Source organism: Telopea speciosissima, chromosome 5 (assembly GCF_018873765.1).
Source record: "Telopea speciosissima isolate NSW1024214 ecotype Mountain lineage chromosome 5, Tspe_v1, whole genome shotgun sequence".
In the NCBI taxonomy this organism is placed as follows: domain Eukaryota; kingdom Viridiplantae; phylum Streptophyta; class Magnoliopsida; order Proteales; family Proteaceae; genus Telopea; species Telopea speciosissima.
This window is the reverse complement of record NC_057920.1, coordinates 8,125,235-8,147,331: the sequence shown is the minus strand read 5'-3', so window position 1 is coordinate 8,147,331 and position 22,097 is coordinate 8,125,235. Positions and strand designations below refer to the sequence as shown.

The window sequence follows — 22,097 nt, the reverse complement described above, 5'->3', positions numbered from 1 at the left end:
TTATATTTAGGCTCTGTTTGCTTAAATGGAAAAATTTTGTGAAATATTGACTTTATATCTATATAATCTGTTTTACATTTCTTAGCCATTTGTCCTTTCTCTGATTGCACTTAATCATAAGGAAGCAAATTTAAGCCTAACTGAATGAGGAAATTCCAGCCATATGATGCCATTGTTATTCTCAATGGGTGGCAATTATATCATCAACCAGTATACCACAAGTTTCTCTAAAAGCATTCGAAATTTCAGAATGAAAGATTTCTTTTAAAATTTAGATTTTACTAGATATAATTTATAGTTTTTTTAGGGCAGAGCTCGGCGCAACTGTAAGGTTGCTCCATTGCAACCTAATGGCCGCAGGTTTTAATCAGGAAACAACTTCTCTGCGAAAAGATAAGCTTGGGTACATTATGACCCTCTCCAGACACTGCAGTGGCAGGAGCCTCATGCATGGGGTACGTTGTTTTTATAGTGTATTGTTATAATTTGTGCAAGAGATCTACATGCCGCATGCATGTAATAGCATCTCTATGCCAAGCAAATGGGTGCAAGAGAAAGGTGTCTCACGATTCGTATATAATAGAGCCCACATGATCAAGAAAGAAAGAATTTTAGGAGGAGAAAGAGTGTGAGAGTGGCCACATCCTTTTCCCAAAAAAAATTTTAAACCAATCCAACTGTCTTTTACCCTTCAAGTAATTCCTGTTGTCTTGTAAAAATTTTTTGGGAGAATGATCTCTGTGTCGTAGTGCAGCTTGCGCCCAGGCACATGGGCAGCCTATGCTCGGGGGCAGGGTGGTCATTGCACACACCCCATGTGCCTGGGCGCAGGCTGAGCTGTGGCACAGGGTACAACGCCCCAATTTTTTTTTATCAAACAAACGGCACGGTTTTAGAAAAAACATTTTGATATTTTAACTTTTCTTCTAGGTAGCCAAACAAAATGTTGAGAAAATCAACCATTTTCCCACATGTATCCAAGTTAATGGGGATAATACCCATTTGGTTATTGTTGTGTTTCTCCATTAATATGCACAAAGGTGGTAAAGAGATTGTGATTTTCTCAACAAGTGGCATCAAAACTAGGGTATGGAACCTCCAATGTGCCTCCGAGGATGGAGGAAAATCTGAAGGAAGATCACAGTCCCACGTATATATGCTCCCACATTAAAAGGGAGATTGTTGGGATTACACACGAAAGTGATAATCTCACATCGGATGTCAATAACTCAATGTAGAGACATATAGGGATTTAGGCACCCTCTCCTTAATGAATAGCTTTTAAGAATAGCTTTTAAGAATAGCTTTTAAGGATGAGTTCTACCCAAGTCCCAACATCTCTCTCTACTTCCCCACCCTTAGCTCCACTCTCTCTCTCCCCCACTCTTTCCTACACATTCTCTCCCCCACTCTTTCCTACACATTCTCTCCCCCCTCTCTCCTCTGGCAGTTTTCTCCAAAAAAAAAAAAAAAAAATTTACTGCTACACCCAAGAAATGGAATAATTCATTTCCCCTTTGGGTTCATAAATACCTTCCTAGGTTTTAGTATTTTCTAAAATACCCTTTAAGATCCCATTTCCTTGGCTGCTAATATTGTAGCAGGAACATAAAGTGTAGCAGCAAAATTTCGTCCGTTTTCTCACAAGTAAAGGAATTTTTCTCCCCAATATTTGGATAGAGGTGGCATGAGAAAAAAAAAAATCAAATTCTTCGAGGTGAATTTCAAAATTTAAACCAATGTATCTTCCGTCCAAGGGTACCTTCCAAATACCCAAAAAAATTGAGTCAAAAAATTCGCACAGAATATGTGCGGTTTTCAGTTCATTTCTTGTCTTCTCATGCCTTCGAATGCAGATTTTATATTTCTTTCATAGGATCAAGTTTTCTTCTACCCACAGTGTATGAGATTTCATCCACTGCAGGTGTGGGATGGTTGGGAGAAGACATCGCGAGGATGTTTTTGGAGAAAATACTAAAATCATATAGGGGTTTGTGAACTTTAGGCTAATGGGTGATCTACTGATCTGTCCTCTATGTGTGTAGAAAAACTTTAACACTTTTCATACGTCCAAACACATTTATATGAGAAGTCATTAGCAAAATGCTAGCTGTGATTGGCTGATTGGAGTTGCAGTTTGTAGCAATTTTTAATGGAAAAAATTTGGCTACAACCCAGGCTGTAGCCATGTTCCTGCTGCCCCCATTGTAGGCACAAACTTGGAATGACCCCTTTTTCCCTTTGGGTTCACGAATACTCTGCTAGGTTTTGGTATTTTCCAAAATACCCCCTTGGATTTCAAATCGGCGCCCACAATTGAGGCCATGGTTTGAGGTATTGGATTGGATTGGCCGATTTTGGCCAAATCAAATCAGTATCGATCGAGACCGATCCAATCCAACTGTATGGACAAAGGTCAAAATTTTTAAAAAAAATAATAATTTTTTTTTATAAGAAAACAGGGACAAAAGTGTCATATTTGCCCGAGTTTAGGCGATCCCGATCCAATCGATACCGAGATCATGAACCATAATTGGGACAGTTGGAACATAGCTGCAACCTGGGCAGCAGCCAATTTTTGTCCATTTTTAATGCCATGATAGCTCAATCTGGGATGGTCCCATTTTAAATTGTGGCCAACGCTTCTACACATACTGAATATGTAGGGTGGTGCAAAATGTTAACATGTCATGATGAACCAACAAATAGGCCTCTTTTATTTATGGACTCAATTTTATATGTCAGGCCATGCATGTGTACAGTCGTGCCTTTCAATAATTGGATAAAAGTGAGAAGCGGGAGGCAAAAGTATAATAACACATCTTCTCTCTCCCCCCATCCAACAATTGAAGGTACGAACGTGAACATATACGGTTGTGCATAAAACCCTTTTTTTTTTAACCTTTTGGTATCAAAAATCCTTTTAATATTTATTTTTTTTTTTTTTTAATATAACATATATTTTTTTTTCAATAAGAAAGAATATTTTCATTTCACAAAACAAAGACATTAAATGCTGTATTAAAATGAATTGTAAAGAAGCTTTCATAGCTCAGTTGGTTAGAGCACCCGTTTAGTAAGCGGGAGGTCTTGAGTTCAACTCTCAATGAAAGCAAAACAAAAAAATAATAAGGTGTTTAATCTTTTTATTTTTTTCAAAACTGATTTCACTTTCCTTCCCTTCCCACCCCCACCACATCTTTTTTTTTTTTTTATTTAAGGAAACACCTTCTTGCCCTTTACTTGCAACCAAACAGAGCTTAGGATTTGCTACAGTAGCGGTTTCATTCAATTCATCATCTTGGATCGTGTTTTTTTTGCATGGGGCTGAAATTTTGAGGACAAGTACGTATGTTGGCACTTATATAATGTCACTTGGCAGTTTAAATGGTGCAGAAATTTTCAAGATAAGTAAACCCCAAAGTCCTGCTCACAAATCAAGTTTCAGTTCAAATGAAATTTGCCATCAAGTAACAAATAAAACATTAAAAAATAGAATGTATCGAATAGTTATCAATAGGTATGCATGAATGCACACGGAAATACATACCAATATTTAAGAGAGCCTTTGATTGAGTTTGAGATTATAATTTTACACATGATTAGTCCAGATTATTCTCTATACATATTCAACGATCAAATAAAAAAATTTTAACAAAAAAACCATCATTTCTGATTTAATTTTGTATATAGTCATGTCAGCAAGCCTCATTAACTTTTTTTTTTTTTAAGGGTAAATGAAAAGTATCTGGTCGTGCGCCTTGTATGGATCCCACGTTTATACACACAAAGTGTCTTGGGTGACTGAAAATTACCGCCTTGCCCCATGTAAAGGTGGAAATCTCAGTCACCCAAGGCGCACGACCGGATAGTGTTCTGTTATCCTTTTTTTGTTGCTTTGGTATAAGACACAAAGGTAAATTATATTCCTATCCTCTTCGCACAAATTTCATTGCATTCAAATTAACAATATGGTAAAAAGTTTAATTCTCGGTTGTATATGACTACTGTCAATACTTCAGCCGTTCGATTGGATTATATACTCAATTGTCGTCCACCCATCCAACGGCTAAAGTATTCACCGTGTTTAATACATATAAATGAACATGTGAACCAGTCCTAACAATATTGAATCCAAAATTCACAAATTTCTCACCTTAGTCCCTCCAACTACCTGCAATAGCATGGTGTATGATCATGTCTACAACCGTTGAATGGAGACGTGAGGCCGTGCATTATACACAATCATGTCCATCCAACAGATGAAAGCATGATCATACACTATGCACGGCCGTGTACAAAACCCTTTGCCTTGACAAAATTTGTTTATTTTCTTATAAAATTGATGAATCTAAAATTAGTAGATGTCCAAAACTAGCTTTCCCTAATATAAGAAAGTGATAGTGTTGTCTAACGTCAATAAGCTCAATACAAATGATAACTTTAAGAGCGCCATCCACCTCTCAGCAAATTCTATGTTTCATGCGTCAACCAAGGACATAGAGACAGACTCTCTTTAATATAGAAGGTGGAAGACCTTTCTAATTCGTCTCAAGCATTTTCATTATTGTCCGACAAAACGACAATTACTTAAATACGTTCTTATCGTTGGAAAAGCGAAAAGGTCAACTGGTCAGGTTTTTCAACAATTACTTGAAATGCATTTGGATAAAATCCTTTTCGGATTAAGTATGTCTTCGACCATTCCTGGTCCCCAAACCCTAATCTTCGATTGTGTCTAATTTTTTTTTAATCCCTTTTAGAATCAGCCATGAATGCACTTGGATTTTCATTTTTAGTCTTTTTTCTTCGAATAGGATTTTGACAGATTCCAATCTAATTCGAACCAAAATCAATAAAGATTGATCTAATATCCAATTACAGGTCTTAATTAACCTTTAATCTAAACTCCAACCATGAGATCTCGGATAGAGGATCTGTAATTTTGATTACGCAACCATTACCCCTTTGTCTAGTAGGGGTAGAAAATGTTTTTACATAATAAATTGGCTGTAAAACTTAAAATCATCGAACATATCCTTATCAGGCCAACTTCTAAAGTTGCAGACAGAGAGCTTGTCACCAACTCAGCATAAGGGACTCTCTTCTCTTGGACCACCAAAATTAAGGTGAGGCGGAGAGACGTGATAGGAGTTAGGTAGTGCAGTTGATCCACCGCCATGCAAATAGAATATTTCTATTCACGTAGTTTTCGATTGTACGGAGAATTGAAGGCTACGTTTATTTGTAAGGAAAATTAGGGTGAAAATTTTCAAATCTAAAAAAGAAACTTGTATAATTATTTACTGATGTGATGTGATAGTATAAATTACTTAAATTTCTTATCATATTTAAGTAATGACACATTTTACATGTAATTTTTATTTTATTTTTTAAATTAAAGGGAATTTGATGCAAAGTAACATGAAATTTAATAATCAATTACTAAATGATTTAGAGTTAGTGATATAGTCACATGGAGTATTGATTACAAAAGTGTTTTTTTTACTTCTGAAAGTTTCACTTCCCTTCCCCTTAATTGCCCTTGCAACCAAATGAAACTGGAGTGAGATTTGTGCAATGCTACAAGCAAATGGATTTTATCATAAATTCAAAAAGACAATTTTATGGATGAGTGGATAACCAGGGCTGCGTTTGGTATGCATTCTAGATCAATTATGCATTCTCGGATGATACAAATAGTTGTTTTTTATCAACAACAATAACCATAAACTTATCCCAACTAAATGGGGTCGGCTACATGGATCCGATAGAAGTTATGAAAGTAATAGAAATAAGAGAAGTAAAAAGAAAGTTAAAGAAGTAAAAAAAAATAAAAAAGACAATAAGTAAGAGACGAAATCCAAGCAATAGTCAAAGCAGCATATCGTGAGAATACAAAATTGGCCTAGAATGCGTTCCACAAATGTATACCAAACATAACTCAAGTATTGGTTCCCTGTTACACTGTATCTCAATGTCGAATAATATACCCCCCAAGTTTTCAATTCTGTTTAGTTTCCAAAACCACAACGATTTCAAGAATCCTAGTTTAGTTCAACTTCTTAAATTCTCAGTTTTCTGAAACTGTTTATTTCTTTTTTTGAATCTGATTACTGCGCCTATTGTTTTTGTTGGAAAAAGTGCGAAACCTGTGTGCAAAGAAAACTGGAGAAAATACGGCAGTACGTGAACAGTAGCTATGAATAGTGTCACATGAATAGTGATGCATGAATAGTAAACTTGAACAGCGACAGCGGCAGCTTCTCGTTCTCTGTTCGTTGAGCTTCTTTGTTCGTTGAGCAATGAGGGCATAGGAGAGAGAGACACGATGAGATTAGGGTTGGGTGTTTTTCGGTTTGAATTAACCATGGATTTAGTATGGTTTGGTTAATCTTGACCCGGGTTAGGTTCTGGGTTTGGGTAACCATAGTTAGTTTATTACTTAAAAATAAGAGAATGATTTAAAGCCATTGGATTGAAGACTGCCACGTGTCGCACGTACTCTGGAGGGGGAAATAATAGGAAATAATGGATCTAGAAATGGAGAGGATTAAAATCCGTACAAGTGAGAGCCAATCACATTTTAATTTTGTTTCCATAAAAACCCCTCCTCTCCTTGTAAATGGCAAAAATAGGACAGGTGGTTGGTTCTCACATGTACGTTCACCTGTTAATACATGCAGATGATCCATTCTCATAAATACAATGGCCTAACCATTCTTTTTTTATTATTTTTTAGATGAAAAATGGCCTAACCATTCAGGATTAAGGCATTCTAGTGCAATCTCTCTATTCAATATGCACTAATATTATCACATCACAGATTTAGCAATGACTTTCATGGTTTTAGTGCACGGTATTGAAACGGGTATCGGCAATATGCAAAACCGATACAATATCGATATGGTATCAACCTGGATCGACTATATTGGATAAAATTATTCCTGAATTTCCTTTAAAAAATGAGTTTTCTAACCATTTTACCCCTTGTCGGTACTGTGCTACTAATACAGTATCGATATCGTTGACTAGTAAAACCAGTACATATTGCCCAATACGATACTGATACTTAGAACCATGATAGTTTTGTATTCTTTCTCAGTTGATGATCGTACAATAGTTTACTATTTTCTTGAAATCCAAGAAATTAATTTTTCATCATTAGTATTAATATGGTTAGCGGATCGTGCTCCTCTCAGGTTCCCTGCCCGGTCAGGTTTGCAGGTTCCTCTAATAGGGGGTGAAAATGACGACCTCAGCCCCTGCCCGAACACATTGCCCGGGTGGGGTGAAGTCGTCATTTCTGCACCCCCTATGAGAGGAACCTGCGAACCTGACCGGTCAAGAAACCTGAGAGGAGAATAATTCATTGTTTGGCCCAATCAACATCACAAAAGACTTGAGGTGTCAGGATTGGAGAGCACTAAATAAGTAAGCCATAAGACTTTGGATCTGGCTCCTCTCTCCAGGGACCTCAATTCCCTTTAGTTTGCTTTGAGTAAGGGCAAGTCAGAGTTAGTGGAGTTTATTTATTCGGATTCAGAGTAGAGAGAGAGAGAGAGAGAGAGAGAGAGAGAGAGAGAGAGATGGTGAACTTTGTGACAATAGAGAAGTCATTGTTGCATGGGCTAATGAAGCTTGCTGGTCTGAGAACCCAGATGGTGGAGATCGAGCCTGGGACAACCATGAAATTTTGGGCTCCATTTGAGACCACTAAGAAAGAGAAGGCGAAGGTAGATCCGGAGGAGGAAGAGGAGAAGAACCAGAAGAAGAAGAAGAAAGCAAAGAAGCCTGCAGTGGTATTGTTACATGGCTTTGCTGCTGAAGGTCTAATGACGTGGCAGTTTCAGGTGGGACCACTCTTAAAGAAGTACGCTGTCTACGTTCCAGACCTTCTATTTTTCGGAGGTTCGATGACCAGCAAAACTGACCGGTCACCGGAGTTTCAAGCCGAATGCCTTGTGAAGGGACTGACGAAGTTAGGAGTGGACACCTGCACGGTGGTGGGATTCAGTTACGGTGGAATGGTGGCGTTCAAGATGGCGGAGCTACACCAACACATGGTGAAGTCTCTGGTGGTTTCAGGTTCGGTCTCAGCCTATACGGAGTCAATGAGTCGTAAGGTAACGGGTCGGTTGGGATTCTCGTCGTCTTCAGAGATGTTACTGCCCACGTCAGTTGAAGGTGTGAAAACCCTTCTTAATCTCGGCATGTACAAGAACTTCCGTTTACCTCATCGTTTCTACAAGGACTACTTCCAGGTTTTAACTTCCTTAATTCCTATTTCCTTCCTTAATTTATGTTTATGTTTATGTTTTGGGAAAATGATAAGAGCGTGGCCATCCAACCGATATGGTATCGGGGATCGATATCGATACAGATCAATCGTATCGGGATCAATCACTTGCAAAACCAATACGTATTGCACGATACGGACGATATGATACTGATTCCTCAAACCATGCTCACGTATGGTTTTAGGGATCGGTATCTATGTTGTAGGTCATGCTCGATATTGTTAAGTATAGTATCGGCCAAAAAAAAATGTGATGTTTTTTAAATTTACAGCTGATTCAGATGGGGAGGGGGGGGGGGGGACTGCCCCTACGCCCTCTCACAGGGGACAGTGAAATGACCACCTGTCCATCCCTTTAGATCATGGTTTTACGTATCGGTATCGTATTGCCCGTATTGGGCGATATGTACTGGCTTTGCTAGTCATCGATACTGATACCGTGTTGATACTATATCGATAGCATAGTATGGACAAGGGATAAAATGATTTAAAAACTTATTTTTTAAGAAAATTCAAGGATAATTTTGTTTGATATAACCGATCTCAGCCGTTCTGATACCGTGCACTAAAACCATGCTTTAGATGCCCGTGCATGTGCTGTCAACGCAGCCTAACAGCAAACTACTTGTATTTGTTTCTTGACCATTTCTATGTGTAAATCCTTAGTGCTACGTACAGTGTAATAAAAAGAGAAAATTTAAATAGCCATCATAGATGATGGATATGTCTCTCACGTAGTCACGTGGAATGGGTATTGGATTAGGAAAACAAAAAAACACTTCTTTTGACAAATTCTCAATTTCCGTCGTGAGATCTCCATCCATCACCGTGTGACCTTATGGTTTGATGATAGGACAAGTGATTTTCATCATTAAGATTCAGTCCCTACCAAGTGGGGAAGGTGCAGAATAATGCATACATGCAACAGCCACTTCTTCAATACTTGGGGAATTCAAACCACTTTCACTACTGTGTATCAAGCTCCATAAATGGATCCCACCCCCCCTCCCCCCTCCCCCCTCCCCCCTCCATTGCTGCTAGCTTTTTGTTATAGAGAAGGAAACCATTGTGCAGATTGGTGGGCAATTAATATTGTTCAGTCCTCCACAGAAATTAATTTCTGTACAGATTCCCTTCCACCTCCTCTGCAACATCTCATTTATAAAGATGTTGCTGACCAAATTTTTCACTGGATGTAAATTCCTTTATTAATATAATTCTTTTCTTCTCCCAAGAAAACATCATTGTTTTCTCCGTCCAATTCAAGGATCCGACTCCTCTCCAGCGCACATCTAGCGATTGGGGAGTTTTGATCCACACCGTCGCACTTATCTCGGTGCAATGGCATGTGGATCGAAGCTTCCCCAACTGGACGATGTGCGCTGGACATTGTCCCACGCTGAAGAGGAGCTCAATCCCCAATTCAATAGTCACATATCATGACCGTATAATTGAAACGGGTAGATGAGTTTCATCATTAACTCCTACCAACTCATCAACCCAATTGAATATGAATTATAGAACATTATAGTTAATGAACCAATAAATTGTTATGTGTTTAATGGGGTTCATTCTAGTGTTTGGGAGTTAGATTGGGTCAGCTTAGTATGAGATAGGTTAAAGAGTTTGATTTAACGTTTTCCATCAGCTTCAGAGCTTTTGGTGTATCGATCAAGTACCTAACATAAATCAATCATTTTTTTTTATGATTTAACATTCTTTTTTCTCCATCTTGGTATACAAAAACTATCTTCATGTAGGGAGACTCCAACATAAAACTTGGATAAATGATGGCAATACCTTTTGCTACCCACCAACCCAAAAAAAAACTCTTGTTTAGCCATTTTATTTTACTTTTTCGATGTGAGCCATTTCTTCCATCATTGAAGATTTATATTTTAGACCTTTCTTTCTTTTTCTTTTGTTAATTTTCGTTTTAGAGAAGAAAAAAAATTATACTACGCCAGCTCAAAAATGAAATTACACACTCCTTCACATATCACTGTTGATGTGAGGGAGTCTTTTGTCAGAGATTCCCCCCCCCCCCTTCTTTTGTCAGATGCCAAAGGAGGCTCTTTTACTTGCCCAAAACTGCACTGCCCCCTTCTTTTGTCAGATGCCAAAGGAGGCTCTTTTACTTGCCCAAAACTGCACTTGGGCAGTGTAGGGAAACCCTATCCCCCTTAGTTTTAAACCTAGAATTTGTATTCTAAGACTCATTTACTTGTCTCTGGTACTGTTAAGTTGTGACTCTCGTGTGTGGTTCCTCTTCCCTCCCTCTTTTCTTGTTTCTTCTGTAAACTCTTCAAGTCGTCGGAAGATTCTAAAGAAGGTTCCCTTATTCGCCCAAAACTAGGAAACCCTCTCCCTTCGTTTTTTTTTTTTTCCCCTAGAATTTGTAATTCTAAGACTCATTTACTTGTCTCTGGTGCTGTTAAGTTACTTGTCTATGGTGCTGTTAAGTTGTGACTCTCTCGTGTGTGGTTTCTCTTCCCTCCCTCTATTCTTGTTTCTTCTGTAAACTCTTCCAAGTCGTCGGAATTTTTCCTCGACTTCTTTTAATTGATTGATTTGTTTTGTTTGAAAAAAAGAGGGGATCTGAGCCTATCCTCCTAAACCCAAATCCTCATTCATGATTCAACTATAAGAAATATGAAAGGCCACTGAGATCCATGCATGTCTCCCTTATGACCATCCAAATAGAATCTTGCTTTCATCATTATCATCGTAACTTACAAGAACATTCACTTGGCTTTCCATGATGCCAGGTGATGTTCAACAACAGAAAGGAGAAAGCTGAACTACTAGAAACTCTGGTCGTCAGCAGCAGCAGCAGCAAGGACTCCACCATCCCCAACCTTTCACAAGTACATATGCAATTCTACTACTTCACAATTCACATTGTTCTTGGATTGGCTTTGTTTTTTTAGTTAGAAAAAGGTATTTAGGAAAAAAGGAAGGGAGTGCAACACAAGAACTTCCCTAGAAGTCAGTCATCCTAGTACTACTCTCACTCAAGCACGCTTAACTGTGGAATTTTGATGGAATCTAATGCATTAATGCTTGTAATATGACTACACCCTAGAGTCACAAACCATTGGATCGGATCCAATGGGATTTATATGGTTAAATTGGACCTAAAAGCAAACCCTGCTATAGAAGGCCCCCTCTATTGTGGATCAGCCATCCCAATTTTATTCACATTCTTAGCTACCTCATCTCATTTATTTGTTTATCTATATTTCTGTTTGTTTGTTAATTGTGCAGAGGATACATCTCCTATGGGGTGAGAACGACCAAATTTTCAATATGGAGATTGCCCAGAGCCTGAAAGAGTACGTTCACCCACTTAGAAATTAAAGGGATCAAATTTTAATTCGAGAGGGCCAGAAGAGAGAGAGAAGACATTGTCTCCCCTCTTTGCTACTCTCTATTGTAGGTTGTTCAAAAAAATGTTGGGTCTCCTCTTGGAAAGGAAACATAGAAATCCCAATGAGAGTTCTATGATTCTGTGTTTTGGCATATGGTCCCACAGTAGACCAGAATTTGCAAAGCCATTTGGTCTCAGGTAAACAACATATCGAGAGACGGGCATCAATCAAACCTCCATGAGTTGTATGGTAGATGAAACCATGAAATGTTTCATTCATCCAAAGAAAAACGACGAAATGTTTTTCCTTTTCATGGGGAGAGAAAAATATGAAACACTTTGATATGAATGATTTCCTCTTGGATGCCTTCTTACACATCATCCTATTGAAAATACTCCTAAATATTATGACAGGCAACTAGGAGACAAGGCAACACTGCAAAGCATTAAGAAGGGAGGTCACCTGGTTCACCTGGAGCGACCCTGCATCTACAACAGGCGTCTCAAGGCAATCCTTGCTTCCCTGCATACAGATGCAGCTCAACAATGAAGCTCACTCTTCCCATTTCTGGTTAAAGTTTATGTGTTCCGTAGTACCTGTTTCCCTGCTTTCTGTTGTTTCATATACAAATGAAAAAATTTGGAGAACTTGGCAGATTGAAGACTATAATAGAATTGATTGTGATGAATTAAATAATACAATGGGCACAAAAAATGTATATGATTTATTCAAATAGAATTACAACACATGGTACAATATATAGGGACCTGGATTATAATAAAAAAGGAAGGTGAAACAAACCTATGGGTGATGGAAGATGTAAGAGTTCCCTTTATGCCGGACTAAGATTACAAATTTGCTTTGGCACAATGTTAAACTAGGCAATTACAAAACAGCAATTGAGAAACCAGATATTCCGACAAAAAATTTCATCTGAAGGACCACTGAATTTCCTCAAGAGTTCTCCCCTTTGTCTCAGGGACCCAAAGTGCCACAAATACCACAGTAAAAGCACTCACGATTGTGTAAAGGGTGAAGGTACCTGTTGAGAATGAAGCCTCATTTTAGTACCCATCTTAATAAATTAGGGAGAGGGAGAGAAAAAGAGAGAGAGAGAGAGAGAGAGACCTCCACTGCTCCAAGTCAAAAGCAAGTTTGCAGTCATTGTAATGACCCAAGAGGTTAACCAGTTGAACAACGTTGCTACACTTCCAGCAAGACTCTTAATATTCACTGGCATTACCTGTCACACCAAGTGCACAAGCACATGAAAATGAGTCTAATTGAAAAAGTTATCCAAATCAAGAAAGAGAAAGCCATGCTGTATGAGTCAGTAATTCATCAGTACTTCCTACTCTGCCAAGATTTTTTGGTCAGCAAGAGATCCTAAAAATCAAAGCTAATTTCAGAAAATTTCTTTCCAGGACTTCTGCCCCAACATGAAGTTTAAGGTCCACAATGGCACAGACACTGGGTTTCACTCAAAGGACCTGTCGGTCCTAGCTTCAAAGTATTCCAAGAGAGTGCTGCAATCTAAAGCATGGGATAGCAATTATGTTGAACTCTGTTCTAAGAGATCTTATATATCCTTTGAAACCAGCTCAATCATACTTCCCTGCCTTTTGCAACAGCACTTACAATAACCTGAAATGCCGCCAGCAGAAGACTTTCTTCAATTGCACGTGAAAATTTAAACACTGCTAATGTGATTTCAAGTAAAACGTAAGATGTACCATTAAGCAGAAATTTTTGTCTCCTGTTGTCAGAGAAAATAAGATGAATTATCTGTGCATACCTCTGACATTATAACCCATGGGATAGCTCCAACTCCTAGAGAAAAGGTAAGCACGAAGGTCTGCAAGGAAATAATTGGTCAAACTGAGAATCACCAACAACAAACAGTAAACTCTAAACATCGGAATTCTAAAGGGATGAAATCATACCACAATCCCGACCACGGATAATATGCCCATCAGACTATAAAATCGAGATTCTTCAGATAGAATATCCTGCTTGCAGTAGAAGAAGAAATATATTATGCTCAATTCATGAACTTATGATGATGCTCACCAGGAAATATAAATCTATAAATCGGGAAAAATCCAAAGGATCAGCATAACTGACCTTGACGTAAAAACATATTGAAACAAGTAGAAGACTGACAGTCATTCCAGATGAAGAGACCTGCAACAAGCATATCTTTAGACATTCATATTCCAAGAATATATCATTAACAGGAAAAGAAATTATTCAGCTTTCACTCACTATAAGAAGAAGCCGACGGCCAGCTTTGTCGACCAACCATGTTGTTACTCCAGTGGCAAGAACCTAGATAGCATAAAATCTTTCCCATTAGATGTGTCTGATGAAAATTGCTCATGTAATGTCATAATTTAATTAGGACAAAGAATAATAATTAATGATTCAATATGGTACCTGAATAGCACCAACTCCACATGTTGCAACATTACTTGAGGAAATACCTGCTCAAATGTGATGCGACTAAAATTAATAAGGTAGTCATCAGAAAACCAAAACAAGCCCCCACCCCTATTTTTAATGAGCAACAATATTTCTTGATGTAAAAATGAGCATTACATTCAATAATACCAAGCAAAAAACAGAAACAAGATAGATACAACAGGACCAACAAAACGTCAAAGGTTACAACATGAACATAGATAAAGGGAGGTCCACTGGTATTGGATAGTTCCCAATATACAAGAAGCCCCTCCTGGCTCCCACCTTGGCATGTTCATCGGCAACGGAATTGCTAGATCTCTGCATCCAGTTGAATGAGATATTCATGAATGCAGCCAAGGCTTAGCACATCTTATCAAGTAGGCCAGGCACCATGGCCCTCAAGAATCAACAACATCCATCTAACAACCTTCAAATCTCCCTCAACTATTAAGGGTAAGACACTTTTTGCCAACTCTAACCCATCAAGATAGCTCACAATTGAACTTCGATAGAATCAGTCACACCAATAGGAGCAGCACTTAATTTCCTAGTCACAAATTGACACTTAATGATGGATCACAGTACAATAAAGTCTATTTATGGCCCTGATGATATTTGGGGAATAAGGCTTGTGTCAATAACACAGCAGCCCCTCTAAGTTTATAATAACTCAGAGAATGTTCTTAGAATAGATACAAGTACAAGAGTACCCTAATACCCATATTACAATACTCTCCCTCAAGTTGGTGCATAGACATCACACATGCCCAACTTGCTAACAATAGGATGAAAAAGTTACTATTAAGACCCTTAGTACATACATCAGCTAATTGCTCCCCAGATTTAACAAATGAAACACAAATGATCCCGTTCTAGCTTCTCTTTGATGAAGTGACGATTGATCTCCACAAGCTTTGTTATGCTGGACTGGATTGTGATCAATGTTGATGGCTGATTTGCTATCACAGTATAGTTGCATTAAAAGGTGAACCGGAACACCAAGATCCTGAAAAAGACCCTAGAGCCAAAGAAGTTCACAAATGCCATGGGCCATGGCCCGAAATTCAGCCTCTATACTGGACCAAGCAACCACAGTATGTTTCTTTCGTCACCAAGTAACAAGATCGCCACCAACAAGAGAACAATATCCAGAGGTAGAACTCCTATCATCAGGAGAACCAGCGCAATCTGGATCGGTAAAGGCTTCAACACGCAAGTGATCATGTGGAGAAAAAAGAACAACTTTGCCAGGAGCAGACTTTAAATACCTCAAAATTCGATATATTGCTTCCAAGTGCATAGTGTAGGGATCATGCATGTACTGGCTGATCAAACTTACAAAAAATGCTATGTCTGGTCGAGTGTGAGAGAGAAGAATCAATTTCCCAACCAACCTCTTATAACAGCCTTTGTCAACAGGCTCACCATCCTTACTCTTGAGATGAGAATTAGCTTCAAGTGGCGTATTAGTTGGTTTGCAACCCAGCATCCTTAAAAAAGAGCAAAAAGAGCAACCCAGTGCACGAGGCTCTAGCATCTTTGTACCAAATAAAAGATAAAGGGTATACTTTCGTTGTAAGAGAAAGATCTCGTGAGCTGAACAAGCTACTTCAATGCTGAGAAAATATTGCAGCTTTCCCGAATCTTTAATCTCAAATTTTGTGCCTAAATATGTCTTCAAGATAGCTATCTCAGCAGCATCACTACCAGTAAGTACAATTTCATCTACATATACGATGAGAACCGTAATATGCTCTCCTGGTTTCTTGATAAACAAAGTGTGATCAGCATTACTTTGTTCATAGCCAACTGACACCATGGCTTTGTGGAAGCATCCAAACCATGCATGTGGAGATTACTTCAGTCCATACAAGGCCCGTTTCCATTTACACAACTTGCCTTGGGTTTTCGAAGAGGATAAACTAGGAGGAATGTCCATACAAATCTCCTCTTCAAACCCCCATGGAGAAAAGCATTCTTCACATCATGTTGCTGTAGCTCCCACCCTAAATTGACTGCACATGGGAGGATAGCCCGAACAATATTCATCTTGGCAACTGGAGCAAAGGTTTCCTAGTAACCCCATATGCCTAAGTGAACCCCTTGGCAACCAGTCGTGCTTTGTATCTATCCACTGTTCCATCCATCTTCTGTTTAACAGTGAACACCGACTTGCAGCCCACAGGTTTTTTACCTGGATGAAGAGGTACCAAATCCCATGTGTCATTCTTCCCAAGTGCCCTCATCTCTTCAACCCTAACATCTTTCCACCGTGAATCAGCTAAAGCCTCCTACTAGTGCTGGGGAATGGAAACAGAAGACAAAGAAGACATAAACAGAAGACAAAGACACAAAAGTATGGAAAGGAGAGAGAGAGAGAATCATATGAGACAACATAAGAAATGGGGCGTTGAGTGCAAGTTCTACGGGGTTTATGAATAGCAATAGGCAAACCAAGAGTAAGATCACTAGGAGGAAGAGACTCAACCGTGGGAGAGGGAGAACCTAGATTAGGAGGTGACGATTGGCTGGGCACAGTGGTGGTGTTAGCATCAACTTGCTTATGCTGAGAACGAACATATACTTTCAATGGGTTATGTTCACCCTAAACAAAAACTTTTTCCTCCCCAATAGTTTCCTTATCTCTCTCAACAAAACATTCCTCATCAAGAGAATTTTCCATAGGAATATTTAGTGGCACATCTTCCCGTAAAAAAGACTCCCCTTGAAGAGGTGCCGGGAAGGAAAAATAAGCCTCAGTCTCATGGAAAACCACATCCATGGTAACCAACAAACGGCAAGACAGAAGGTAGTAGCACTTATAACCTTTTTGAGTGGCAGGATATTCAAGAAAAATGCACCAAAGACCAAGGGAATCAAGCTTTCCATGCAGTTGATGATTACAGGGAAAATACACACAGCCAAAAACTGTGTGTGGAACAATAAAGGAAGAAGAACCAAGAAGCACCTCAAGAGGGCAGCGAGACTCCAATACCCGAGAAAGCATCCGATTAATGAGGTATGAAATGGAGAGGACAGCCTTTCTCCAAAATTGGGCTGGAACATACATTTCAAACATGAGGGAGCGTGTCATTTCCAATAGATGGCGATTCTTGCATTCCGCCACGCCATTCTGAGCTATCTACACAACTTGTTTGATGTATAACACCCTGATCAGCTACATACAACTGGAAGGATTCGTCCATATACTCCTTGCCATTATCTACAAAGAACCTTTACCTTAGCATTGAATTGAGTCTAAATCATCCGATGGAACAGCTAAAAACATCGATTCATCGAAAAACCTCACTCTTCTGATGTAACAAATATATCCAAGTGAGTCAAGTATGGCAATCAATAAAGGTAACAAAGCACCGATAACCAAAAACCAAAACATGGTGGGCAAAGCCCCATACATCAGAATGAATCAAAGTAAATGGAGTTGAACTTCTATTATCAGAATGGGAATAAACAAACCGAGTTTGCTTGGCAAAAACACAAGCATCACATTAGAAAGTATTTGGATTACATTGCTTAAATAAACTAGGAAAAAGTTTTGCTAAAGTGCCTACAGAGGGGTGACCCAAACGACAAAGCCACTAATATAATTCTGATAAAGTGACTCATATGCAAAGTGCCTCTTTGCGAAAGCAGGGGTAAGGCTGCGTACATTATGATCCTCCCCGAACCCCGCAATGGCGGGAGCCTCGTACACTGGGTACGCCCTTTATATGCAAAGTGCCTAAAGGGTGTTCTTATTGCTATAGTTTTGCTAAAGTGCCTAAAGGGTGTTCTTATATGCAAGGATTTAAAACATCAGATTGGTTTGGTCAAGTTTGGAAGGAAATTTTGGGAAATCAAGTGGATCAGGCTCGGCTGATCTGGCCGGATCTGATCCCAATACAAAATGAAAACAGCCACAGATGGTTGAAAATCTCAAGCACAAGTACATGACATCTAGACCACTGTGCATTAATTCTGGTGAAAGCACGATTGTTCAATCCTTAGCCAAGACTAACAGTATAAAGGTAATAAAGGACAAGGTTTAATAAAGTACTAGTGCTAATTACAATCTACACTCAGCAAATCCTTGTCCATAGGAGTAGGACCATTTCTCACATTCTAGACTGTTCAACAATAGTCAGCCTGAAAAAGGCTTTATTATCACCAGAAATCGTTTGGGACATTACAGATCAATCAAGTCCAATGCATAATCACACATGAGAAACCAGTCATCCGTATCTATAACCTGTAATAAGATATATACCATAATCAAACTCCATATGATACTTCTAGGTTTAATACATCAGACAATACACGTTTATTCAATATCACAAATCCAAAATCAAGGTCCGAATTCCAAGATCTTTAGAAGCATGCATAAGTGGATCCATTAAATTCCAGCTTCCTGATCAGCGAGTTTTATGTCGACCATCACATCGTGGTTCTGATTACTAGGCACTTACAAACATTACCCACCATTTTCTACCCCCCAATAGTGTGTTGGGAATCAACCTAGAGTTTTTTTTCTTTTTTGTGTCATAGGATACTCAATATAAGTTCCTAGATTTAATTCTCTTCTTTGCTTGTCTCCGTACAAATTATTTCCTTATCCTAAATAACTATATCCATGGTTTAAAGTATCGGTATGTATCGTATCAATCGGTACCGATATGATTCATACCAATACATCTCTCTTTTTTTTAAAAATGGACTGTCTCAGATTGTATCGAAATGTATCGGCCGATACGGGATACAATACAACCGACACATATCGATACCATTGATACATCCGGTAAAAGGTTATGTGGGTGGTTTAATACGTATCGATACATATCGTGTTGGAATATGTACTCCAGAATACCGTGGGGGTATTCTGGTCCTTTTGGGGTAGTTTTTATGTTATTAAGTTTAAGTCGGCTATGTGGGTTTTAGTCCATCACCTATTTTAGTCTCTTGTAACTTTCCCCTCTATTATAAATAGAGGGGCTTACCTATCAATGAAGCTAAGCAATTATTCTCTCATTCTCTCTTTTCTAGCCCACGATTCTGCCAACATGGTATCAGAGCTGGTCTGATCTAGGTTAGAAAAAGAAAAAGAAAACCCTAATCCATCTCTTCAATCGACTTCTCCCTTCTCCTCCCTTTCTTGGCTTCTCCTCCTTCTGTTCTTCTTCCTCTCAACCTTGTAAAGGGGCAGCACTAATGAGGTAAACACAGCATATCAATGATTTAGTTGCTGCCCCCCTTCCTTTCTACCTTTTTTTATTAAAAAAATTCTGTTTGAAATCTGTTGGAGCCATACCTATGATATTGGAGCTGTCCAGAATTTTTGGAGATCTGATTCTACCTAATGAAGACTGATCCTCCATTGTTGGAGCCTCCTATGCAGCCTTTTCCAACACTCTTCTACCCTATTCCATAGTCTTCCTTCCCTTTTTTTCTTTCTCTCCATCTTTTATTAACTTTTCCAGCCTCCATACCCAAATCGATCTCAACTTGTCAGGGTTTTTCAAAACCTTGACTCCAATCAATTTTGGGGTTTCCCTTTTCAGATGCAGCTAACTTTTTGGTGGTGATTCCCTACTACTGCAAGCCCTACTCGACCTAAGTTTGGACACTTTCTGATGCTGGATTTGTTTTTACAGCAAAACCTTCTCAACCTGCTATTTTTGGTTACCTGCTAAAACCTTGACTCAAATCGAAATTAGGGTTACAGATTTCAGTTTTTGCTGTTTTTGGAGGGATGATTACTCCAACTACAAGGACCACTCGACCTCAGTATAAGCCTCTTTCCAAGTGTTTGAAGACCCCTAACCCCAATCGATCCTCCTTTTCAGAGTTTTACAAAACCCTGACACATATCGATTTTAGGGTTAGGGTTGTTTGCTGCTGCTGGAGTTTTTTGGAGGTGTTTCTACCATCAAGAGGGACATTCTACTTCAACTATTCATGGCTTGAAGAAGTTCTATTACACAAGATAGCTACTACCCTATTTTTTCTGCAATTTTTTGGGTTTCTCCCAATTGAAGATCAAGTCTCAATCACCAAGGAGATTGGTTATTCGAACTGGAGATCCATTCCCGCAGTTGAGGTCAACATCTATTACCAGAAGACATCACCTTTGACAAGTCATCATCACTTTTGTTGAAGCCCACTTCCCTACAATCGATCTTCACTTTCAGGGTTTTGTAAAAAACCCTGCCTATAATCGATCAAAGGGTTAGGGCAGTCCACTCTTGCAGATTTTTTTAGGAGAGTTTTATAACTATCAGAGGAGTATTCAACCCATATTTCAGCATCATTCATCAGTTCTTTTTGGTAAACATTTAGGTTCATTCTTATGGCTCGGTTTCTCCAATTATCAACCTTTTTTTTACTTGTTCCTATGTGACTGGCTGCTTCAACTACCTATGAATCTGTTGGGTTATTTAATCTATACTTGCTGGTTCTATTGAGCTTTACTACATATATTGCTGGTTCTATTGATTGGCTTCTGTAAGCATGACTGGTTGACATGTTACTGCTGCCTTTATGAGGACTACTGCTGCCCTGTCATTGAGACTGAGTATCCTACTATGGGAGATCGAATTTCTTTCATTATTGAAGACTCGCATCTACTACCCTGGAGATCAGCATATTTGGGATTACAACAGTGTGTTCCAAAGTTATTGGTTGCAACTACGAACCTATTCACTTATGTGAAGCTTTTCTGGTTCATATCCGGCTCACTTTGAGAGCTTGATCCTAGCATTGTTCACAAATTCAGATCTAATCCAAGTTTTTTGTTGAAGCTTCTTACATCCATTGCTGTCCAAATATCTTCGTCAGTTCTATTTAGCATGTGGGAGTTTATAAATTGGAGTTTTGCGCACTTGTTCATCCTTGTGTAAAGATCGATCAAGTTTTTGAAGAATGGGGCCTTCTCCTTCTACAAATTAGACCTGTTTTTTTTAATTCAAATTTGATCATTGGAGATTGGTGTTTTGGAATTAGTTTGATCGATTAAAAGAAGGTTGTAGATTACTATGTTGCTTTGGCCATGGTTCATTATCCCATTGCTTCTTTTCACTTCACCACCTCCCATATCATATCTTTGGCATATACCCATAACCACCTTGGAAGTTTATGGTATTCTCAAAATTGCCATTTCTTCTCTTTCCATTACCCTTAACACCTTTTGGAAAATTCTGGAATATTATACTTTTGCACATCATCTCCGTTTTCTATCCACGTGTACTACTACACGTGGGGGGGATTATGTACAGTATACCTGCAGCCATTGCAGAAAGCAGAACTTGTAGGAACACTTGGTGCAAAACATAGAAGATCAGTGTTTCCACCATTGCTATTGGGTATCCTTCATTATTGGGTTGAGTTTGCCATAAGGGGGAGATTGGTATTAAAGTATTGAAGATGTTTGGTTAATGCCTGCCTACATGAGGTTCTACAGTTGCGTTGATTTTTTCCACTGCTTGATTCATCTGCTCGCTACCCTAGTTACTTATCTTCAAGATTATCATTCAGAGATTCATCACTGGACAGCAATAGAAGATTGGTGAAAGCTGCCTTTTTTGGAAGACATTCCAGTCCCGGTTTGCTGATCAAGTCTGCCCAAGTTTTGAATATCTATTTTTTCAAGTTCTTAAAGGTTTATTTGGGAGTTGCATTCGTCTTGAAGCTGGATTCTGCTACAACTTAGTTTTTTCCCCATTTTGTTCAAGTTGGGCATTAGTACCTTGTATGCGCCAACTTAAGGGGGAGTGTTAGCATTATTAGCATTATTATGGAGTTCTTTTTTTCTTTAGTTCAAGCTGGATCTTCTTTCTTTAATTATTTGTATAATCCAGCTTGAGGGCGAGTGTTGGAATATGTACTCCAGAATACCGTGGGGGTATTCTGGTCCTTTTGGGGTAGTTTTTATGTTATTAAGTTTAAGTCAACTATGTGGGTTTTAGTCCCAC

At 38.8% G+C, this 22,097-nt stretch overlaps 2 protein-coding genes, 1 non-coding gene and 1 pseudogene across 4 annotated transcripts in view; 2 read left to right on the top strand and 2 right to left on the bottom strand.

Moving 5' to 3' along the window:
* Window positions 1-3,041: 3,041 nt before the first annotated feature.
* On the top strand, window positions 3,042-3,115 carry TRNAT-AGU. Its single transcript has one exon. It is a non-coding gene; the product is annotated as a tRNA-Thr (tRNA).
* Window positions 3,116-7,546: 4,431 nt separating this feature from the next.
* Window positions 7,547-12,670, top strand: LOC122661852 (monoacylglycerol lipase ABHD6-like). Its single transcript, XM_043857360.1, has 4 exons — window positions 7,547-8,264; window positions 11,068-11,166; window positions 11,567-11,634; window positions 12,084-12,670. Exons 1-4 carry the CDS (start codon window positions 7,590-7,592, stop codon window positions 12,217-12,219), a joined length of 978 nt encoding a protein of 325 aa, XP_043713295.1. The 5' UTR covers window positions 7,547-7,589; the 3' UTR covers window positions 12,220-12,670.
* LOC122663440 lies at window positions 11,260-11,381 on the bottom strand (annotated as a pseudogene).
* LOC122661851 (sugar transporter ERD6-like 6) overlaps window positions 12,342-22,097 on the bottom strand; it is a 28,004-nt gene continuing 18,248 nt past the window's right edge. For both annotated transcript variants that reach the window (XM_043857358.1, XM_043857359.1), the window contains 7 exons: window positions 14,107-14,153; window positions 13,936-13,998; window positions 13,795-13,854; window positions 13,614-13,679; window positions 13,466-13,525; window positions 12,799-12,913; window positions 12,342-12,712 (listed from right to left, as the gene is read on the bottom strand). In XM_043857358.1, the coding sequence (XP_043713293.1) occupies window positions 12,600-12,712; window positions 12,799-12,913; window positions 13,466-13,525; window positions 13,614-13,679; window positions 13,795-13,854; window positions 13,936-13,998; window positions 14,107-14,153 (524 nt within the window). In that variant the 3' untranslated portion in view covers window positions 12,342-12,599. The remainder of the gene's footprint in view (window positions 12,713-12,798; window positions 12,914-13,465; window positions 13,526-13,613; window positions 13,680-13,794; window positions 13,855-13,935; window positions 13,999-14,106; window positions 14,154-22,097) is intronic.